Consider the following 22,168-nt stretch of genomic DNA (forward strand, 5'->3'; position numbering starts at 1 on the left):
ATTTCTTGTGAAATAGGCAAAGTCTGAAAAGTTTTTGAACTCTCTGAAGTAACTCGCATGTCTACCTTCAGGCCTCGTCGTTGACCATTTTGGACAGCGTTTGTACTGGGCAGACTTTGAGTTGTCTGTCATCGGCACCGTGAAGCTGGATGGCTCTGATCTGATGATGGTGGTCACTAGTAAACAAGGTATGTGTTGTCCCTCTTATTCCATATTCTTATCATTATTTAGTATTTATACAGTGCCACATCACACAGCAGTAGGAAGGATCGCGTGTAAGTTAAGAGGGCACGCGGGGCTGGTTCTTTCATGAGGCAAGGTGAAACATGTGCATCAGGCGGCACAGATTACAGGGGAAGCATTTTTGTACTGTGTGTTATAAATCACCTTTTTCTCCGCCACCAGCAAACTCATCAGCGAGAGTTGCAAACACGACTCATCACAGCAAGCAGGAGATAGACTTTCTCAGTCGGCTTCAAAGTATAAGTTGTTTATTCAGGAAACAGATATACAGATACAGTTTGTCATATCCTAGCCAAGCAGATTTTCATGTGGCGTTACAGCTGCGTGATTACCTTCCTACTGAAGATAATCAGGTCTTCTTATGTCTATCCTATGTTACATCTAGACTAACTATGTACAGCATCCATTATCCCAGATTACATAAAGAAAGGAAATAATTAATTAGGGGTTCTAGTCAACATATAGAGAGCATGAAAGTAGGAATCAGAGAGCGCTCCGTCGGCCCATCCGGCCCTTTAATACTGACTAGGAAAGAGTTAAATGTGACCTCATCTTAGCCATCCCCCAGACCCGACTATTGGCTTAGACCCCTCGTGGTGTCATAATACCCACCTACTCGATTAATATTCCATGACCATTTTTCACTTATATACAAGAATGTGATACTTTGTAAATATGGCCTATGTTGATTGTTCTCGTAGTCCAGTTGTCTGGGGCAGTGTAGGCCTGTGGCCTTATTTCAGGAACATGTTCTCAGTATCTGCCTGTATCATCTGCTTCAAGCAGACACTGAGATGCTTCTGCCTGTACCACGAGAAACTCTATTTTAAAGGTATATTCTACAAACAAGCCTTTTACCTAAAACTCAGGCCAAATAACTGAGGCCTACTTAAATTATAACACTGTGTTTAAACTAACAGTATGTAGACAGAGTAGGAAGATAACGAGACTCACAGCCAACCAGTGTGCTATTTTGTTGAGCTGCAGCTTGTCATGTGAGAACATTAAATGAAGCAAAGCAAATTGTTGGGTGCTGTGCGATCATTCCAAATCGGGAGGGGGTGCTTCCTCACAAGTTTGCCTCAGGCAGCAAAAATTCTAGAACCGGCTCTGAGTGCACGCTACACTGACAGGACTGCTCCCTAATATTAACCCACACTGCTTTTGTATGGTAGCTTTAGTAAATCAGCCCCCATGCAACTTGTAGAGTAGCAGGAAAAAAGGGCGCCGGCTGAGGGTGGACGAAAAGGGTGCCGCCATAGACTTAGATGAAAAAAACTGAAAAAAGGGCGTCACAAAAATGTTGTTAATAACATTTGATTAGAGCATTATAGTTTTTGAGGTAGTTACCATTTTAGAAGTTTACGTTATAGTTTTTGTCATACTATTTCGTTAATAAGTACAGATTTTACGTTTTCAAAGGTTAGATTGTTAATATATGTTAGTGTTTCTGCAGAAGGAGTGGTTAGGGTTAGGCACCACCAGGGGGAATGGTTAGGGTTAGGCACCACCAGGAAGGTGGTTAAGGTTAGGCACCGCCGGGGGGGGGGGGGGGTAGTGTTAGGCACCACTAGGGGAGTGGTTAGTTTTAGGCACCACCAGGGGAGGGTTCTGTGTGAGGGTAGGTAGGGTAGGGTTAAGCAGTATTGACGAAAAATGCGGCGACATTTAACGTTAATATTTATTCGTTATGATATCTCTTTTGTTTTTTGCAACAGTAAATATTGTTAATAAAGCTTGGTAACAAAGGTTCTCATTATCAAATTTCTTAAATACCTGGCGCTAAATTCGTTAACAAGTCGGGCCCTTTTTCACGGCGCCCTTTTTTCATGCACGCACTTGTAGACAACAGCAGATAAGAGGAGAGGGAGTCTGATTTAGTCACTTCTGCATCACTGGCGCCTCTAGGCACTTACTTACCCATGCCAAATAGTAAATCCTGTCCTACTTGGCTATGTAATTATTTGCAGAACACAATGTAACCTTTTTGTTTTAGTACAACCATTTGCAGCATTTAAGCTGGGCTGAGATTTCTGGGACGGGAATATTCAGCGGAAACCTTGGAGGTCTCGCTGTGTGATGCCTGCGGTTGTTATGGAGGACATAAAACAAAATGGAGTGACAGATGAGTTGTAAAACATTTTAACAAACATCCACATACATCAGCCGCTGGTCAGAACCCCGTCTGCTTTTTATGTTCTTAATAAACAGTCTGGTGGCTGACTTCCTGCGCCTCTTTCTCCCACAGGACTGATGTACCCGCACAGAATAGACATATTCGAGGATTACATTTACGGAGCCGGCCTTAAAAACGGCGCATTTAGAGTACAGAAGTTTGGCAGCGGCAAGATGGAGTTTCTGAACTTAAACGTGGAGAAAGCCAAAAGCGTCTTAATTGCACATCACTACAAACAGCCACACCGTGAGTACTGGAGGGAGAAAACTCCATTTGGGCGGGAAAAAAAATGGAAACTGCAAGATAATAAAGAGGTGGTGGGGCCTCTATTCATAAAACAAGCATGTGTGCTTAAAATAGTGTGGGCTTAGGAGGGCTTTAAAGGGATACAAGCAGCTTTTATTTTTCTGCAGTTTGTCCTGGTTTCTAATACTGTAGCTGTAGGAGCTGCCGTTTTCACCCCTCCCCTTCCCTCTGTCCTTATTTATCCAGGGGAAGGTGTGAATATGTAATCAAGTGTAACTTCTCTTAACTGTTTGAAGTACATTGTCCTATCCACCACCCCCTCTTGTTGATGAAAGCTTTTGTTTGCTCATTGCTACTGCTAATTACAACAGTCTTTACCTTGCTGCTCTTTCTGTGTGTGGCAGACCACTTAAGTACAGCAATGAAAGCCTCTAATAAACAATTAAATGTAAAAATAAAAGGTAGAACAGATTTTTTTTAATAATGAGCCATATTGTTAGCATGCATCGTTAGCATAGTTTTAAGGCACTATTAGGATGACTTGGGGTAAAAAATATGCTGCGTGGGTCATGCAGAGGGTTCAAAGGAAGCTTTTTAAAGGACATCTGAAGTGAGAGGGATATCGAGGCTGCCATAATTATTTCCTTTTAAGCAATGCAGATTGCCTGGCTGTCCTGCTAATTCTCTACTTTTAGCCATAGACCCTGAACGAGCATGCCAAACAGGTGTTAATTCTGACTGGATTCACTGCATGCTTGTTTCTGGCGTGATTCAGACACTACTGAAGTCAAAGAGATCAGCAGGACTGCAAGGCAACTGGTATTGTTTCAAAGGAAATACATATGGCCTCCATATTACTCTAATTTCAGGTGTCCTTTAAGTTATTTTTCTCATAGGTTAGTCTTGAATAAAGTTTGTCCACTTATGTAAAGATGTTCCGACCTATGAATTATGATACTTTTATGCAGGTTGGGATGTGACTAATCAAATGCAGTAGTGGATGAATCAGTCCAGTTCCAAACTGCATCTATTGAATTAAACATACATTTGCATCAACACAAAATAGTGAACATGTCATTGGTCGTCTCCACAATTATAATGCGGCACTCGGTTTTATAGAATGGAGTTTAAGAAAGCTCCCAAACAGAACTGAAGATTAGGGAATGCCCATGAGATGCAAATCATTACCTTAAAGAGAAGGTCCGAGCAGATCAAAAAAATAAATCTACGTACCCAGGGCTTCCTCCAGCCCCTGGCAGCCGTCCTATGCCCTTGCTGCATCTCCGCAATCAGCCAGTGGCCCCGGGGTCCCCTCTGGTGCAGATGCCAACCTTGCTAGGTCATCCACTGTGCCTGCACTATAGCTGCTGGCGGTTGCACTGACATGGTCTGGAGTGTACTGCATTGGCACAGTAGTTCTGCACCTGTGCTAAACACTCCAGACCACGTCAGCGTGACCACGAGCGGCTCTCTCGCAGGTGCAGTAGATGCCCGTCGGCATCTGCAACAGAGGGGACCTTTGGCCACCGGCTGCACGCGGAGCTGCGGTTAGGGCACAGGATTACTGCCAGGGGCTAGAGGAAGCCCCGGATAAGTCATTTTTTTTTATTTGCTTGCATCTTTCCTTTAACTGCACTTCTACAGATTCAAACCCCTAATGTGCAGCTCTGCTTGCCTGCAGCTGTACACCTATGCATGCAGAGTGTAGTTTCCTGTTACCAGGATAAGGTCTTACAATAGCTTGCCACATACTTCCTGTGAACTGCAAGCCTGCCTCCTCACGTATTACAGATGGTTTATTCTGTAATACTAGACAATAACGTTTGGCATGTAGTGTTTTTCCTACTTTGGGTGTTAGAGGATCACACAAATGAACCTTACCACGTGACATCCCCACTGGCTGAACATGAGCTGTCCTCCTGCAATGGCAAGCATATTTGGTCCATTAAATAGACATTCTGCCCAACACTTTTCTTCTATAGATTGTCTCTATTCCCTTATCATTCTGACTTCTATTAGCGTTCTCCTTCTTCAATTATGAGTTTGGTTGACCTTTAAGTTGACTTTTTATCCAGACTGCAAAATGTAAAGATCTCTCGGATAGATCCTCATGTAAAATCACGTAGAGGAGCTTAACAAATGAAAAAAGTCTTCCCTTATTAGCTGTATTCAGATGGCTGTAATGTTTCTGGTGCAGTGAAAGCTTGACTTGACTTTTGTGTCCTTCTCACAGTGCCCAACCCATGTTTGGATCTGAGGTGTGAGTTCATCTGTTTATTGAACCCTGCTGGGGCAGCCTGCGTATGTCCAGAGGGGAAAGCCCTGGTGAATGGAACATGCATGGACCAAAGTTACGCAGGTAAGGATGCACTGAACCTGTCAGGGGTGTAACCACAGGAAGCAGCCCCTGCAACTTCAGGGTGGCCAGAGCTACAACCGCTACTACACTCCTTCTGATAAAGGGCTTGATCCTTCAAATCAGGTGTTTTTGTGGCTACTCTTGTTATGGGTGTGAAGATTACGATGTCCACATTTGTTGTATGACCCTTGTGAGATGTCCTCCAGGCTGTTGGGGTCACAAGGGGTTGTCAAGGGAAAGGGTGTGAACATTGGGTCGGGCATCAAAGTAAAGTTTTGCTGGGGGTCCCCATGCTTTGTAGTTACACCTCCAGGCTGATCTGTCCCTCGCCACCTTCCCAGGCCACCTGGATTCTCTGCTAGGTAGCCCGGGTATTCCACAAATCGGGGCATACTGCCCATGTCCATCATCCTCCTGTCGCCAGGAGAGTTCTGCACGCTAATACTGCGCAGGTGCAGATCACTCCCTGCCACGGGAGTGTGACAGAGGAGCGCGCACAGGTGGACTGCGCCTGCGCCGACTGGTGGAATTACCAGGCTGCATAGTGAAGGATCCAGGCGGCCTGGGAAGACGGCAAGGGACAGATCAGCCTGACGAGGGCTGGAGGAAGCAAAAGACCTGTATAAATGTTATCTTTTAGTTAGTCTCAGGTACACTTTAAAGAGGCACTAGAGTGACATATAGTTGAATACATTAAATTATTCAGAATACCTACTTGTACAGCAATTTTCCTGGTTTCAAAAACACTCCAAATCTCTATATATTGTTGTATATTAGTATGTAGCCCCGCCTTCCTAGTGATGTTTAGCCTAGGGTGGATAGCTATGCGGAATTCTCCTTCCAGGGCATTTTGGGAGACTTTGGAAATCTCAGAAACAAACATTCCGCAGAGTTGCACCTGACAGGTTTAAAGATGGTACCACCTGTGATAAATTTCAGAATGTAGGTAAATAAGGGTGAGGGAAGATTGTACAATGGGTAAACATTGACCAAACAATTTATAAACAAAAGGGCCAGATATTACCATAAGGCACTATAGGCAAGTGCCTGCAGGTGCCTGTTAATGGAAAGGCGGCTCACTTCCCTCCTCTAGTGCCTCCCTCCCTCATTAAATATGCAGAGTCTCAAGCAAGGGTAGATGAGAGGTTACTCACCCTGCTCCCTGCTTTCCATTGACAATCCCTTCAGTCGGGGACACCTCTAGCTACTTAAAGGCCATATTTATTTCCTTTTATACAACACCAGTTGCCTGGCAGTCCTGCTGGTCTATTTAGGATTCAGTAGTTTCTGAATAATGCCAGAAACAAGCTCCTTTTAATTTTTAGTTCAGGTTTTATTTAAAAGGAAATAAATATAGCAGCCTCCATATCTCTCTCGCGTAAGTTGCCCTTTATTATTGAGGGGACATCTGGCTACCTAATACTAAGTGGCACCTGTATGACAGGCAAAGAAAGTAAGCTAGAGGTGACAGCTGGGCCAGCTAACACACTTGAGGTGCGGTTTGGGGGGTGTTTGTAGGTTCATGGACAGTTATGATCGTAATCCGCTAATAACAATTACACAAAATTTCACATACATTTTCACAATTAAGCCTATACATAATTAAAAATTAATTCAATTGATTTTATATTTCAATCATGTATTTTTGCATAATTTTGTGACGACTTTGGTGGTGATTAGCAAAGCCCCCATACATGCTAGTGACACCAAAATTGCTGAATATATTAAGGAGAATAGTGGGTACAAGTCAAGAAAAATGTTTTTTTAAACTCAGAAAAAAAAAAAATATTGTTCCTTGCATTTTTAAAATCGATTTTTATTTTTTGGATTTACACCCACTATTCTCCTTGACATTTGTTGCAATTTTGGTAGCAATAGCATGTATGGAGGCTTGAGTGTGGGTTTCCTGCACTGCACGCATCGGGGGATAGAGATCAGCCTGCCAGCCCGTGATCGGAGCTGGCAGGCTGGTCATTGAATCAAAAAAGGAAAAGAAAATGTGTACAGCGCTGCCATCTAGTGCAGTGCTGTGCAAAGATCTGTGTTGTCACTTAACTGTCCCCCAGAAGGACTCACATCTGATCCCTATCATAGGAATATGGCTATGTATGTAATGTGTAGCGCGTGTAACAAAATCTAGGGCCAAATTATAGGGGAAGTGGGGAATATTTTTTTTTAATTGCTACTTTTTTATTAATAAAAAAAAAATTGCAGCAGCAATCAAATTGTACGGCTGAGCAATAAACCATTCAAGCTGTGAAGTGGTGAATTGTAAAAAAATGGCCTGGTCACTAGGGGGTATAAACCTCTGATCCTCAAGTGGTTAACCGCTAAAGTCTGAACAAAATTACGCAAAATGACAAATGATTATAATTGCATACAAAATTAATTACGATTGTCCCCAACACTTTGCATTAGGATTACGATGCGTACTTGTGAATTATGATGCATAATTACGCATAGGCGTAATTTCTGCTCATCACTATTCATGGAGGGTGAAGTCTAGGGTGCCAGGACATCTGTGCCTACAGGCTCCTGTGATCTAAATCCGGGCCTTATTAAACGATTATTGCAAAAAGAAAAAAAAATGGGCAGTTTAATTCATTATGTTATTTGGATTACAAGTTCTCTTTAACCAGCCTTGCTTTATATCCTGACACATTCTCTCTCTTTCTCTCTCCTGTTACAATGCAGACGACTTATGCAAACTGACTTGCGAAAATGGCGGCAGATGTATAATAAATGAGAAAGGTGATCTAAGATGCCATTGCTGGCCCAGTTTCTCGGGAGAACGATGTGAGATGAACCACTGTACTAATTACTGCCTGAACGGAGGGACATGCACGGCGTCTGCTTTGGGTAAATATTTATAATTAAACATGATGTTCCTCCTTAAGCCTCGCGATCCTCTGTTTACTCTTCCTCTTCCAATTTGCAGCCTTATTTCCCTGATAATTATTAATCCGCCTTCCGGCTAATTATTCATCCAAATGAGTAACAGTCATCTTATTTTTTTCTCCATTTCTCCTCACCATTCCACCATATGCAAAAAAACGCTCCACGTAAATAGTTGAAAATTGAGTAGGTGCTCTTGGAAGATAAACATTTTTTTTCTCCCACTTTAGATTGGGGGTTTAAAATACAACAGTTAAAGTGAATGGGAATCCAAGAAAAAAAAATCAGCCAGATACTTACCCAAGGAGAGGGAAGGCTCTGGGTCCTATAGAGCCTCCCCGCTCCTCTTTTGGTTGCCATTCCTTTGCTGGCTCCCCAGTAACACCAATTTGGCCATATACTGCTCTGCTGTTGAGGAAGCTTCAGAATGTCTACCGGAGTCTGAATGCTCCCGAAGACGGGCCACTTCATACTGCGCATGCATGAGCGCCCTTCTCTCACACATTCGGGCATGTGAAGTATGGAGCTGTCGGTCCTTGGTAGGAATTGGCTCCCAAAGACTTCCAAAGTCAACCAACCCCCCCCCCCCCCCCTCCCCGAGCCAGTGTTGCACTGTGGGCATTGGTAGAGGAAAGAGTAGAATTTATTGGACCCAGAGCTTCCACTCTCCTTAGGTAAGTATCTGATTTGTATCTGATTTTTTTTTCTATGACTCCCATTAGCTTTAAAAATAGAATTATTTAACGTGTGAAGCTTAGTTGATAATCCAGCAATCTGTGTGCATTTCTCAGGCCTCCAGATGCGGGTTGAGTGGGAATTACGATTGAGAGAGTTCGATAACAGGTGGTGCGGAGATTTTCCATAGCCACGCCACAAGCTGACAAATTATGACAGGTGTATGAATCACAAACAGACAGCGGCGTTCCATCGTGAATAATGCATTATTAGTGTAGCGTCACGCTCCATGGGTTTCGAGACTGTTTTGTGGTGCGGTGGATGTGCTCTGTGTTTTATTGGATGGGGATTTCTGGACCCAGAAATTCCATTTCAGTAGATGAAAGAGTATTATGTTGACAATTTAAAACCTTAAACAGCAAGAAGTTTTGAATCAGGAGGATACCATTTATTGGCTGACTTAGAGGTAAATAAAAAAGTAAGCTTTTGGCTAATAAGCTTTCCTTTAGACTTTGTACTTATTTAGCTCTGTGTGTTGTTAACATCTTGCTAATATACATGTCATTAGATGCCTTAAAGAGAAACTCCGACCAAGAATTGAACTTTATGCCAATCAGTAGGTGATACCCCCTTTTACATGATAAATGTATTCCTTTTCACAAACAGACCATCAGGGGTCTCTATATGACTGATATTGTGGTTAAACCCCTCCCACAAGAAGCTCTGAGTACCGTGGTACTTCTGGCAGTTTCCTGTCTGTGAACCTTGTTGCATTGTGGGAAATAGCTGTTTACACCTGTTTCCAACTGCCAAAAAAGCATGCAGCAGCTACATCACCTGCCAACAGTAAAAATGTCACCAAGTGATAAATGGCAGAATGTGAATCAGGGATTTAAAAGATTTTACAATGGGCAAACACTGACTAAAAAATGTATACGTAATTATTGTAAAAAGGAAGCACAGTTTTTTATTACATTATTTTCACTGGAGTTCCTCTATAAAGAAATACTTAAGCCTTGCATAAAAAAATCAGTTTTACTCACCTGGGACTTCTACCAGCCCCCTGAAGCCGCCCCGTGTCCTCAGTCACTCGTGGATCCTCCTCTCCCCCCGCCAGCTAGTTCCGTTTTCAGCCGACAGGCACAAGATGCTATTGTGGATGGGAACACGAAGATGGCTATGCGTTGCTGGGCCTGTCGGCGAAACAAAGCTAGCTGGCGGCGGGGGACCGGAGGATCCGTGAATGACTGCAAGGGCACAGGATGGCTGCAGGGGGCTGGTAGAAGCCCCAGGTGAGTAAAACTGATTTTTATGCAAGGCTTAAGTGTCCCTTTAACTACAACGTAAGGAGGGTCTGACAGGGATGCTAGCTAATTTATGACAAATAGATAAGACCACTTGTTTGCTAAAACAGACTCCGTGTGATGGGGAGCCATCATAAATGCAGAGGCAGAGTACATAAACCATTTGTTACAAGCTAAAAGAATTGTGGTATTTAAAACCCATGTTACCAGCACATCTTGTTAGTATACAGCAGCCTTTCTCAACCTTTTTACCCTGGAGGAACCTTACAAATAACGTTTGGATGTTGCCATATTTATTTCCTTGTAAACAATGCCAGTTGCCTGGCAGCCCTGTTTGTCTTCTAGCATAAGTAGTGTCTGAGTCAAAACCCTGGAACAAGTATATGGTTCAGCTATTAAAATCTGAGTCGGCTGAGCCAAAGTACCTGATCTGCTGCATGCTTGTTACTGGTCTATGGCTAAACGTATTAGAAACACAGGATCAGGATGACTGTCAGGCAGCTGGTATTGTTTAAAATGAAATAAATATGGCAGCCTCTATGTCCCTCTCACCTCTGTCTCCCTTTAATAATTTAAAGTAAAATCTGAAGCGAAAATAAACTTATGAGATAATGAATTGTTTGTGTAGTAGAAATAATAAATAGACCATTAGTAACAAAGAAAGGAGTCTCGTGTTGTTTTCCAGTATAGGAAGAGTTAAGAAAAACGTGCTATCTATGCAAAAGAGCTTCTCTGAGCTATTTGACCCACTGGGATGAATATAGTCCGGTTTTCTGAAGTTTTCTTACTTAAACAGCCAAGAAACAGTGAGGGCCCGTTTCCACTAGTGCGACGCGATTTCGCCGGCATTCCGACGCTTGTAAAAACGCATGCGGGTGCGTTTCCGCATGCGTTTTACCCGCGATTTCGCGTGCGATTTCGCATGGCAGGGTGCCATGCGAAATTAACCATGACACTGCCAGGACAAAATAACATTGGGAAGGGTGCGAAATCGCACGCGAAATCGCGGGTAAAAACGCATGTACCAAACGCATGCGTTTTTACTATTAAATACATTAGCGGCGATTCGCACGGATTCCCGACGCAGGCGAAAACTGTGGGTCCCGCCGTGCAGATTTGGCCCGCTGCCAAATCGCTCCCGCACGCCGCACAGGTGGAAACAGCCCCATCCACTAACATTAGCTATGCGAATCCGCATGCAGTGCCCGCATGCGGATTCGCCCTAGTGGAAACGAGCCCTGAGAGACAGCTTGAGGTGAATTTTTACTGCAGGAAAGTTAAACATTTAATTAGCTGTGCTCTGCTTTACAGTTTAAAAGACAGAGTGTGGTTTTAAAACTACAAATGTGACATTATGATGCAATGTTATATATAAAAAAAAAAAAAAAGCTAGATAACTGAAAATGAAAAAAAATGAGACTCTTTTCTTTGTTGCTAGTGTTCTATTTATCATCTGTACTACACATGCAATTCATTATTTCCTAAGTTTTTCTTCACTACAGATTTGCTTTGGGGTACTTTTTATATGATGCTGTTAGAGCAGCAGTCTTTCTTCCTAATACATGGATGAGCTGTGGTTTTTTGGAGTACAGACTTGTTTAGACAGTACATGTGAAATGACACTTAACAAACTTAGATCAAACTAAAGAGCGCCCCCCCCCCAAAAAAAAAAAAAAACCCTATTTATTCTCAGTTATGTTTGTATCTTTAACAAACATTTACATATCCTTTAATGCAACTGAAAAGAGAAAGAGAGAAAGTGCTAAAATGGTGCTCATTGCTGGTAATGAAAATCAATTTGCGTTTGAGAAAGTGAATAATTATATTTACAAACGCCCCTGGCAATGGAATCCGAAGAGCCTGGAGGTGAACAAGATTATAAACATGTCATCTGCAGTGGGTAAGTGATTAATCAGTGATAAGAGAATATACATGACGTGGGCTTGTTTAGCTGAGATTGCAAAAGTAGAATTTAGTTCACACTGACGGTTTAGAAAACTGAAAACTGCATGTAGTGTTTTTTAACTTTTAAATGATTCAAAAAGTACCTTTGTGGATCTGAGGGTAACATAAACCAATGAGATCAACAATTCTATATAACCTCCTACTCCTAAAAAAAATGTCTTCTTCTTTTTATATATTCCACACTTTTATCTTATAAACATTAACAAAGTACCATATGTTTTAGAACATAAGATGCACCTAGGTTTAGAGGGCCAAAAATCAGGGAAAAAAAGAAAAATATTAAACTTAGGTGCGTCTATGGTGCAGTGGAGTCTTATGGAACTCCCCCCCCCCCCCCCCCAGTCCCCACCCTCTCCCCTCCAAACTGTCTCTAATGCCTAAAATACACGGGTCGATCCCGCAGCCAATTAGCCGCCGGATCGACCCCAGCCGCGTCCACCGCTCGTCCGCGTGTGCGCGCAGATCGATTGCCGCTCGGCCCAGCCGGCGCTTCCTTATCAGCGCTCGATTCCCTGCCATTGTCCGCCAGCGGGGATCGGGCGGGAGTCGAGCAGCTTGATCGGGCCAGCTGAATATTATCAGCTGGCCAGATCAGCTGGTCGATACACGGTACAGAAACGTACCTTGTATCCCCAGCTTACGATACTCGATCTAAGCTACACTGACCAGCTAAACTACACTAATCCCTTCTGCGCTACCAGCTAAGCTACACTACACTACACTAACACAACACTGTACAGCACTAACACTACACTGTACTAACACTAAACTAAGCACTTAACTAGTACTTCCATACTGCACCGTATCCTGCTGCCGCGCTCCTGTCCCCTCGCTCCGGTCCTGTGGATACCGATGCACTCCTCTTTTGTTCTTTTCATCCTGGAGCTGGTGGGGACACAGTGACCGCCTGCCGCTATACTGCTCCTGGTCCTCCGTACCTGTGCTGTGCTTCTGCACTGTAACCCCAGCGGCGGAGTACAGCACAAATACAGAGGACCCGGAGCGGTATAGCACTATGAAGGAGGAATGATAAAAGCAGGCTAGAAGGGTGGCGGGGACAATGTTAAAAACTGTAATTAGTGGCTATAGACAGGTGCCCAATAAAATAGCCGGCGTCAGGACCCCCTGCTATGCGAATTGCAGCTATAAATAGCGGACCCATGCGTATAGCCACTATTTTAGCTGTTTACAGCCACTATTTGCCATTTATAGTCACTAATCACGGCTTTTAACATCGCTGCCTAAGGCGGTTAGAATATTGAGGGTCAGGGTTAGGAGGTGGGGACTAAAGTGTTTGGCGTGTGTGTGAGGGAGTCCTTAGGGTTAAGGTTAGGCACCGAGGTGGGGGGGTTAAGGTTTGGCATTGGTAAAGGGAGGGTTCAGTGGGCTTGATTCATCAAGCTGCACTGCTAAAGCAGGGCAGCTTAATGAGAGGAGCTCAAGCTCAGCGGATGCTATGCTGTGGTAGTGCAGCGTACTGCGCACTGGTAACTAATGCGTGCTCCTTGTAACTGACTGCCGCTCCACTGAACCCGCCCTGAGACCCTTCGGGTCCAGCGGCTTTCTAGGACTTGATCCGGTGCTTTGATTGGCCCAATCACATCCTATAAAGCCTTTGGACCTGCCGGGGCTCAGGGCGGGTTTAGTGGAGCCACCATCAGTTACAAGGGTAGCGCGTATGTTTCCAGTGCACACTACACTGCACTACCGCAGCATAGCATGCGCTGAGCTCACGGACCGGTTCACTCATTATAATGCTCTGTGCCCACTATTGGTAGCTGTAATTTACATAGTGGGCGCCCATTTGTGTCGCGTTATATTTAGCTGTTTCGTATCACTTTGGTAGCGGTGACTTGTTTTTCTTTTAGATTTTGCATTTGTAGGCCGTAGGCATTCATTAGGGTGTTTTTTATTTATTTTTTCGTATAGAGTAAGATATGTAAAATTAGAAATTAGTTTGTAATACATTGATGACAACAGTGTAACGTACCTCTTTTCTTTTTTTTTTTTCCTTTGTCACAGCTGAACACAAGTAAGCTTTAATAAGATATTGTACAATCTAATAACTCATTATATCGAGCCCAAATGTTAAACTTCTCAGTAAATCCCAGCGGCAAGACACTTATTGTCAGTTTGCTCTACGATAAGCCTTTTGGCGAATTCCTAGGCGGACACCGAGCAAGCCACACTCCGGGGCAGCTTTAATTAAAATTTATACGTTTATGACAGTTGTATTGAACGGCAATAATTGAACCAGGAAATGTCATCAGTTAATTAAAAGCACACATCTAAGGGACGTAATTAAAACTTTAGATTTAGTCGAGAAAGTTCTTGAGCAAACCAAATTAATAAGATTTCATCAGTAATGAGCAGGCAGCATTATTAAAGCCCCTGAAATGAGTTTTGCATTCACCAAATGCTGAGGAGGGGGAAGTAAGCTTTACATACAAAATTATGGAAGACTTTAATAACTTCATCGATTTTTTTTTTTTTTTTTTTAGAATCATCATCAGCTTTTCAAAGGAAAATTGTTAAATAATTACGTAACAGGCAAAGTAGTTACCAGCAAGGAAGAAGTGTAGAAACGCATAAATAAATAAACACAATTTATTTTTCCGCTGAAGACCAGCCCCAAATATAATGGGTTTTTTTTGTAAGTTATGTTGGTCTGTTGGATACAATGCCAGATTTTTATTTTTAGTGCCCCTAGATGAAGCAGGGCTTTTTGATGCTTGCTTCACACCAAGTAGCGGGCGAAGCTTGGCACGGCTATAGCAGTAATGCTATAGTCAGCAGCGCCCCGCGAACTGGTAATTTTGGGGATCTGGCAATTGCCGGACCCTGAATTACTTCTTCCCCCTCGGAAAGGGAATAGTATTTAACCCCCCCCCCCCCCCCACACACACACACACACACACACATTTGTGGCAGCAGGGTGAGCTGCAGTGTTGCTCTCTACAGCCTCGTGATCATGGGTAACCCGTGATCACGAGCTGTTTTTCCTGATCACAAGGTCGTATTTCTGAATTCGTGAATGCCTCTCAATCACGGATTCAGTACAGAATGCATTCGTGATCGTGGTCCAAATCCTGCTCGTGATCACAAATTTAGCCGTGATCGCGGCCGTGATTGTAACCTGAAAACCCGACGACTTTAGCGGTTAATAGCAAAGCCCCCTTACATGCTAGAAACACCACATTTGCAGGATATGTTAAGTAGAACAGTGAGAACAAGGGGAAAATGTTTTTTCAAAAAGACCTTATAGTTTTTGAGAAAATCAATTTTTAAAGTTTCAAAGGAAAATAGTATACATTTAAATGCGGTAAATGACAGTTAATGTATTTACCGCATTTACATGTATACTTTTTTCCTTTGAAACTTTAAAATCAATTTTCCCCTTGTTTCCACTGTTGTACTTAAAGAGACTCTGTAACAAATTTTTCAGCCTTAGTTCTTCTATCCTATAAGTTCATATGCCTGTTCTAATCTGCTCTGGCTTACTGCAGTCTTTCCTAACTGCACTGTCTCTGTAATAAATCAATGTATCTTTCCTCTGTCCTGTTTGTCGGGCTAAAGCTTGATTGTGTGGAATGTGCAGGGCTGCTTGTGATTGGTAGAAGTGATACACACCCTCTGCAGGCCCCCTGCATACTCTGAATGACTCACACACTATGCTTAGCTGAGCCTATTAGAAGCTGGTTAGTTTGTTTGTAAACACTGCCTAAAACTGTTAATTACAAGCCAGGATTGCAGCAGAGAGTGGCAGAAACAGCACAGAGGGGCACAGGAGAAAATAATGAATAGAATGGTATGCTTTTTATTGTAAGAATATTAGAGTACAGATTCTCTTTAACATATTGTGCAAATTTGGTGTTTCTAGCATGTAAGGGGGCTTTGCTATTAACTGCTAAAGTCGGTGGGTTTTTAATCACAAATACTTTTTTCATTTGAAACTTTAAAATTGATTTTGTCAAAAACTATTAAGTCTTTTTGAAAAAGAAAAAAAAAATTAAGTTGTAGCCACTGATCACCTTTATAGTCCATGCAATTTTGGTGATTGTAGCATGATCACAAATTCTACATGTAATCATGGCTAAACTCCTTCCCAGAAATCCAGCCCTGGCTTGACCCTATAAGGATAGGGACCCACTTGAGTGATGGCCAGTTTTTCCAAAAAGCACTTTGCTGAAGAAAGTGATGGCAGGTTAACCCAAATTGCAATTGTGTGTCCTGCAGCATTTTTGGAGCGATTGTGCATGTAAAAAAAAAAATAGGAGCAATGCAAAATTTCTTTGTAACTGCTTGCAATGACTTTGTTTAATATAATTGCTGCATCTCCCAATGTCTGGCTCCTGGCTTTTAGCACTGTCCGCAGCACAAGAGGTCATCCGCACTTCTGATTGTATATGGAGAAGCACCTATGACCTCTTGTGCTAGGGGGCAGGGCTATGCACCAGAAGCCAGCAGGAATGAACCTCGGGAGGCCCGGTAAGTGTATTAAAGTTTATTTCCCCAGATTCTTACAAAAAAAAAACCTCAAATCGTAATTGCAGTACAGCAGATTGTTCAGCAAGGTGTAGTGTCCTCTTTTAGATCCTTTTTGGGGTATTAAGGTCCTTTAACACTTGGCCTTGCTTCTCAAAAATGTGTCGCTTTGCAGAAGCAATGGTAGTTCTATGGGGCTATCACGCTGATCAGCAATTTACACCTTCTGGGAGTGAAAAAGCAGCTGCTAGTTGCAAATGATCTAAGAATTTTACTTTTTTTCAGGTATTTTGTGTTTTATTTTTTCATAAATTATGCGAAAGTTTGGGCAACCTTGTTAAAGGGATACTGTAGTGGGGTCAGGGGAAAATGAGTTGAAGTTACCCGGGGCTTCTAATGGTCCCCCGCAGGCACCCTGTGACCGCGCATCCACTCACCGATGCTCCGGCCCCACCTCCGGTTCACTTCTGGAATTTCAGACTTTAAAGTCTGAAAACCACTGCGCCTGCGTTGCCGTGTCCACGCTTCCCCTGATGTCATCAGGAGTGCACGGCGCAGGCACAGACCATACTGGGCCTGCACAGTATGCTCCTGGTGCCATCAGCGGGAGTGAGGACACGGCAATGCAGGCGCAGTGGTTTTCAGACTTTAAAGTCTGAAATTCCAGAAGTGAACCAGAGGCGGGGCGGAAGCATTGGGGAGTGGCTGCGTGGTCACAGGATGCCTGCGGGGGACCATTAGAAGCCCCAGGTAACTTCAACTCATTTTCCCCTGACCCCCCTACAGTGTCCCTTTAATTGTCATGATTTTTCTGTATAAATAGTTGGTTGTTACGATAAAAAATGTCAGTTAAATATATCATATAGGAGACACACAGTGATATTTGAGACGTGAAATTAAGTTTATTGGATTTACAGAAAATGTGCAATAATTGTTTAAATAAAATTAGACAGGTGCATAAATTTGAGCACCACAAAAAAAAATGAAATCAATATTTAGTAGATCCTCCTTTTGCAGAAATTACAGCCTCTAAACGCTTCCTGTAGGTTCTAATGAGAGTCTGGATTCTGGATGAAGGTATTTTGGCCCATTCCTCTTTACAAAACATCTCTAGTTCATTCAGGTTTGATGGCTTCCGAGCATGGACAGCTCGCTATAACTCACTCCACAGATTTTTTATTATATTCCGGTCTGGGGACTTAGATGGCCATTCCAGAAACGTTGTACTTGTTCCTCTGAATGCATGCTTTGGTGGATTTTGAGCAATGTTTAGGGTTGTTGTCTTGTTGGGAGATTCAGCCCCAGCGCAGCTTCAGCTTTGTCACTGATTCCTGGACATTGGTCTCCAGAATCTGCTGATACTGAGTGGAATCTATGCATCCCTCAACTTTGAAAAGATTCCCAGTCCCTGCACTGGCCACCCAGCCCCACAGCATGATGGAACCACCACCATATTTTACTGTAGGTAGCAGGTACTGTCATCAGTTAATTAAAAGCACACATCTAAGGGACGTAATTAAAACTTTAGATTTAGTCGAGAAAGTTCTTGAGCAAACCAAATTAATAAGATTTCATCAGTAATGAGCAGGTATGTTTTTCCTCCATGCATAATGCCCCTTGTTATGCCAAAATAACTCAATTTTAGTTTCATCGGTCCACAGCACCTTATTCTAAAATGAAGCTGGCTTTTCCAAATGTGCTTTAGCATACCTCAAGCAGCTCTGTTTGTGCTGTGGGCGGAGAATAGGCTTCCTCTGCATCACTCTGGCATACAGCATCTCCTTGTGTGAAGTGCGCCGAATGGTTGAACGATGCACAGTGACTCCATCTGCAGAAAGATGATGTTGTAGGTCTTTGGTGCTGGTCTGTGGGTTGACTCTGACTGTTCTCACCATTCATTGCTTCTGTTTATCCGAGATTTTTCTTGGTCTGCCACTTTGAGCCTTAACTTAAAGTGAGCATGTGGTCTTCTATTTCCTCAATATGTTCCTAACTGTGGAAACAGACAGCTGAAATCTCTGAGACAGCTTTCTGTATCCTTCCCCTAATCCATGATGGTGAACAATCTTTGTTTTCAGGTCATTTATGAGTTGTTTTGAGACCCCCATATTGTTACTCTTCAGAGAAAATTAAAAGAGGAGGGAAACTTACAAGTGACACCTTTAAATACTCTTTCTCATAATTCTATTCACCTGTGTATGTAGGTCAATGATCACTGAGCTTACCAAGCCAATTTGAGTTTCAATAATTCGTTCTAGAGGTTTTGGAATCAATAAAATGACAACAGTGCCAAAATTTATGCACCTGCCTATTTTTTTTTTAAACAATTATTGCACACTTTCTGTAAATCCAATAAATTTCATTTCACTTCTCAAATATCACTGAGTGTGTCTCCTATATGATATATTTAACTGACATTTTTTATCGTAACAACCAACGATTTATACAGGAAAATCATGACAATTAACAAAAGAAAAAGAAGGGACACTGAGAGCCCAATATAGTGTAGTAAGTTGAGTGATGGGTAAATGGAAAAGTATATGATAGATATACTCACAAGTCGGGGTTACCAATTAGGCAACCACTGTGTAGGCAGGTGAGGAGATTAGGCCTGTCCTCACTCAGGATTAAGATGTCGCTCTCTGTAGATTAGAAGAAAAAAGGGAATTCAACCCCTCCACCAGGGGTTGATGCTGATATTGTAAGGAAAACCGAGGCGTCAGCAGAATAAAATATATCTAAAAACTTTATAATTCCTCGGGAGGCGGTGGTGGACTCATCTCCACGAAGCAGACATGATACTGTCGGTTTTAGTACGAACAAACTTATTTATCCCTCCTGGCGGTATAAAAAATTCCGCCAGGAGGCAGCGCAGCAGTTTTTTTTTTTTTTTTTAAATCATGTAGCGAGCCCAGGGCTCGCTACATCATAGCCGCATCCCCTTCCCGCTTCCATCAGAAAAATCCCCTTCAAAGAACGGGATTTCCTGGAGGGCTTCCCCCGTCGCCATGGCAACGGGGCGGGATGACGTCACCGACGTCGGCGACGTCGTGACGTCATTGGGAGTCCCGATCCACCCCTCGGCGCTGCCTGGCACTGATTGGCCAGGCAGCGCACGGGGTCTGGGGGAGGGGCCGCGTGCTGTGATGGATAGCGGCGATCGAGCGCGGGGCGGCGGCGATTGGTGTGCTGACGCAGCTAGCAAAGTGCTAGCTGCGTCCAGCAAAAAAAAAAAATTAAGTAAATCGGCCCAGCAGGGCCTGAGAAAACCTCCTGTGCGGCTTACCCCGAACTACGTTGGGGTACGGGGTTACCGCCAGGAAGGTTAAATACTCCCAACATACAGCATCATGTCTGCTTCGGGTAGATGAGTCAATCACCGCCTCCCGAGGAATTTTCAAGTTTTTAGATATATCTTATTCTGTTGGTGCCTCTGTTCTCCTTACAATGACAATTAACAAGGTTTCCCAAACTTTCGCATCCCACTGTGTATGTATGTATATATATATATATATATATATATATATATATATATAGTTACTAAACAATTCTGCATTCTTATTCGAAAATAGTGTTCTGTTAATGCCATGTCAATAATATCTGTGCCTAAACAGCAGCTTCAGTAGCGTCACGTGAATTGCAATTGGGGAGATTCTCTCCATTTCATCTTCGTAGAGAGTTTGCGTCTTGAAAATGTCCATCCTTACCTAGCTGTGCTGCAACAATTGGTGTCTATTACATTTTACAGCTAGTTGAGTGGCTGGTGACCCAGATAACGAAATATGCAGCGCTTGAAAATCTGTCATTACGGTTTAGACTCAGAACCGTTTTTCCCCCCTCCTTCTTCCTCCGTTAATATAATTGTGAAAAGGTCACAGAGTATTATTCAGCGCTTAGAGAACTTCTACTTCCCTCCATTCAGCCCCGGAATCTCATAAAGTGGGATGTTTTGCTACAACAAGCACACAGTAATTTGTGTAAAAAGAAAAAAAAGACCAAATTAAATGTAAAGAAATATTATTGCGGGCCTTTATGTGCAGCAGATCCCTGCAGAATAAGGTAGATTGTGTTTGGATGGTTGGGGAAGCAGTTACCGCTCCATACAGGCTTGAACTATGAGAACCAAAGTGTATTAAAGGATAAGTACAGCTATACAAAAGTAAATCCCAGTAAATGAATCTGTGCACAGCGGAACAAAATGCAATAGACGCATCCTCCCTTCTCTGTAAGGTTCCTTGTTCTCCAGTCTGTATTGTCTCCACCAGTGCTGGTCGTAATGGAGAAAGCTACGCTTACGGATCATTACGCGTAATTTTACGCTATTACGCATTACGAAATTACGCTTACGGCATAGACAGTCAGTTTCGGTACATGTCTATAATTACGCATAGCACTTACGCAATTACGCGTAAGTATTCCGTAATTCAGGTTATTACGTTATAGGTTTACGCGTAAAATCCTACTAGCAATTAATGCGTAAGGTCATGCTGCCAAGCGGAAAAGTTGACGCATGGATCAATGTTAGGTAGCCGCCGACTTTAAGGGTTAATAGCAAAGCCCCCTTAAGTGCTAAGAGCCTCAAATTTGGAGAATATATTAAGGAGATCAGAAGGAATAAGAGGAAAAAAAATTTTTTCAAAAAGACCTTATAGTTTTTGAGAAAATCGATGTTAAAATTTCAAAGGAAAAATATATACATTTAAAAACCCGCCGACTTTAACGGTTAATAGCAAAGCCTGCTTAAAATTTAGGAACACCAAATTCACAGGGTATATTAAGGGGATCAGTGGGAATAAGAGGAAAAAATTTTTTTTCAAAAAGACCTTATAGTTTTTGAGAAAATCGATTTTTAAGTTTCAAGGGCGAAAATGTCTTTTAAATGCGGAAAATGTCAGTTTTTTTTGCACAGGTAACAATAGTGTTTTATTTTCATAGATTCCCCCAAGTGGGAAGAGTTTTACTTACTTCGTTCTGAGTGTGGGAAATATAAAAAAAAATGACGTGGGGTCCCCCCTCCCAGACCTTTTTAACCCCTTGTCCCCCATGCAGACTGGGATAGCCAGAATGCGGAGCACCGGCCGCGTGGGGCTCCGCACCCTGACTATACCAGCCCGCATGGTCCATGGATTGGGGGGTCTCGGAAGGGGAGGGGCAGCCAAGCTTTCCCCTCCCCCTCCGAGCCCTTGTCCAATCCAAGGACAAGGGGCTCTTCTCCACCTCCGATGGGCGGTGGAGGTGGAGGCCGCGATTTCCTGGGGAGGGGTTCATGGTGGCATCTGGGAGTCCCCTTTAAAAAGGGGTCCCCCAGATGCCCACCCCCCTCCCAGGAGAAATGAGTATAGAGGTACTTGTAGTACCCCTTACACATTTCCTTTAAGAGTTAAAAGTAAATAAACACACAAACACATAGAAAAAGTATTTTAATTGAACAAAAAACATAACCACGAAAAAAGTCCTTTAATATTCTTAATTAACCAATAATACTTACCTGTCCCTTTAAAAGCCAGTTCCCACGCAATATCCTCGGAAATATACTAATCAGTTACAATGTAACAAAGTTATTACAATGTAACAACTTTGTTACTTTGTAACACCACCGCACCCGACGTCACTCGCCGCTCACCCGCCGGCCACCGCATACACGCTAGTCCCCGCCGGCTCCCGCCGTCCACTCCGCCCACACCTGTCACTCATATACATGCTGGCACCCATGGGTGCCAGCATGTATATAGGTGACATGTGGGAGAGGCGGGGAGGGCAGCGGAGCCGGCGGGGACTTAGCGTCCCTTCACCCGACAGAGCTCTGAGCTATATTAGCTC

At 43.1% G+C, this 22,168-nt stretch overlaps 1 protein-coding gene across 6 annotated transcripts in view; it reads left to right on the forward strand.

Annotated features, from left to right (window-relative positions):
• LRP1B (LDL receptor related protein 1B) overlaps positions 1–22,168 on the forward strand; it is a 2,031,260-nt gene that overhangs the window by 1,924,273 nt on the left and 84,819 nt on the right. For all 6 annotated transcript variants that reach the window (XM_068245873.1, XM_068245875.1, XM_068245874.1 and 3 more), the window contains 4 exons: positions 72–188; positions 2,492–2,665; positions 4,899–5,024; positions 7,719–7,883. In XM_068245873.1, coding sequence (XP_068101974.1) covers positions 72–188; positions 2,492–2,665; positions 4,899–5,024; positions 7,719–7,883 — 582 coding nt within the window. The remainder of the gene's footprint in view (positions 1–71; positions 189–2,491; positions 2,666–4,898; positions 5,025–7,718; positions 7,884–22,168) is intronic.

Source organism: Hyperolius riggenbachi, chromosome 7 (genome assembly GCF_040937935.1).
Source record: "Hyperolius riggenbachi isolate aHypRig1 chromosome 7, aHypRig1.pri, whole genome shotgun sequence".
Taxonomy (NCBI): Eukaryota; Metazoa; Chordata; class Amphibia; order Anura; family Hyperoliidae; genus Hyperolius; species Hyperolius riggenbachi.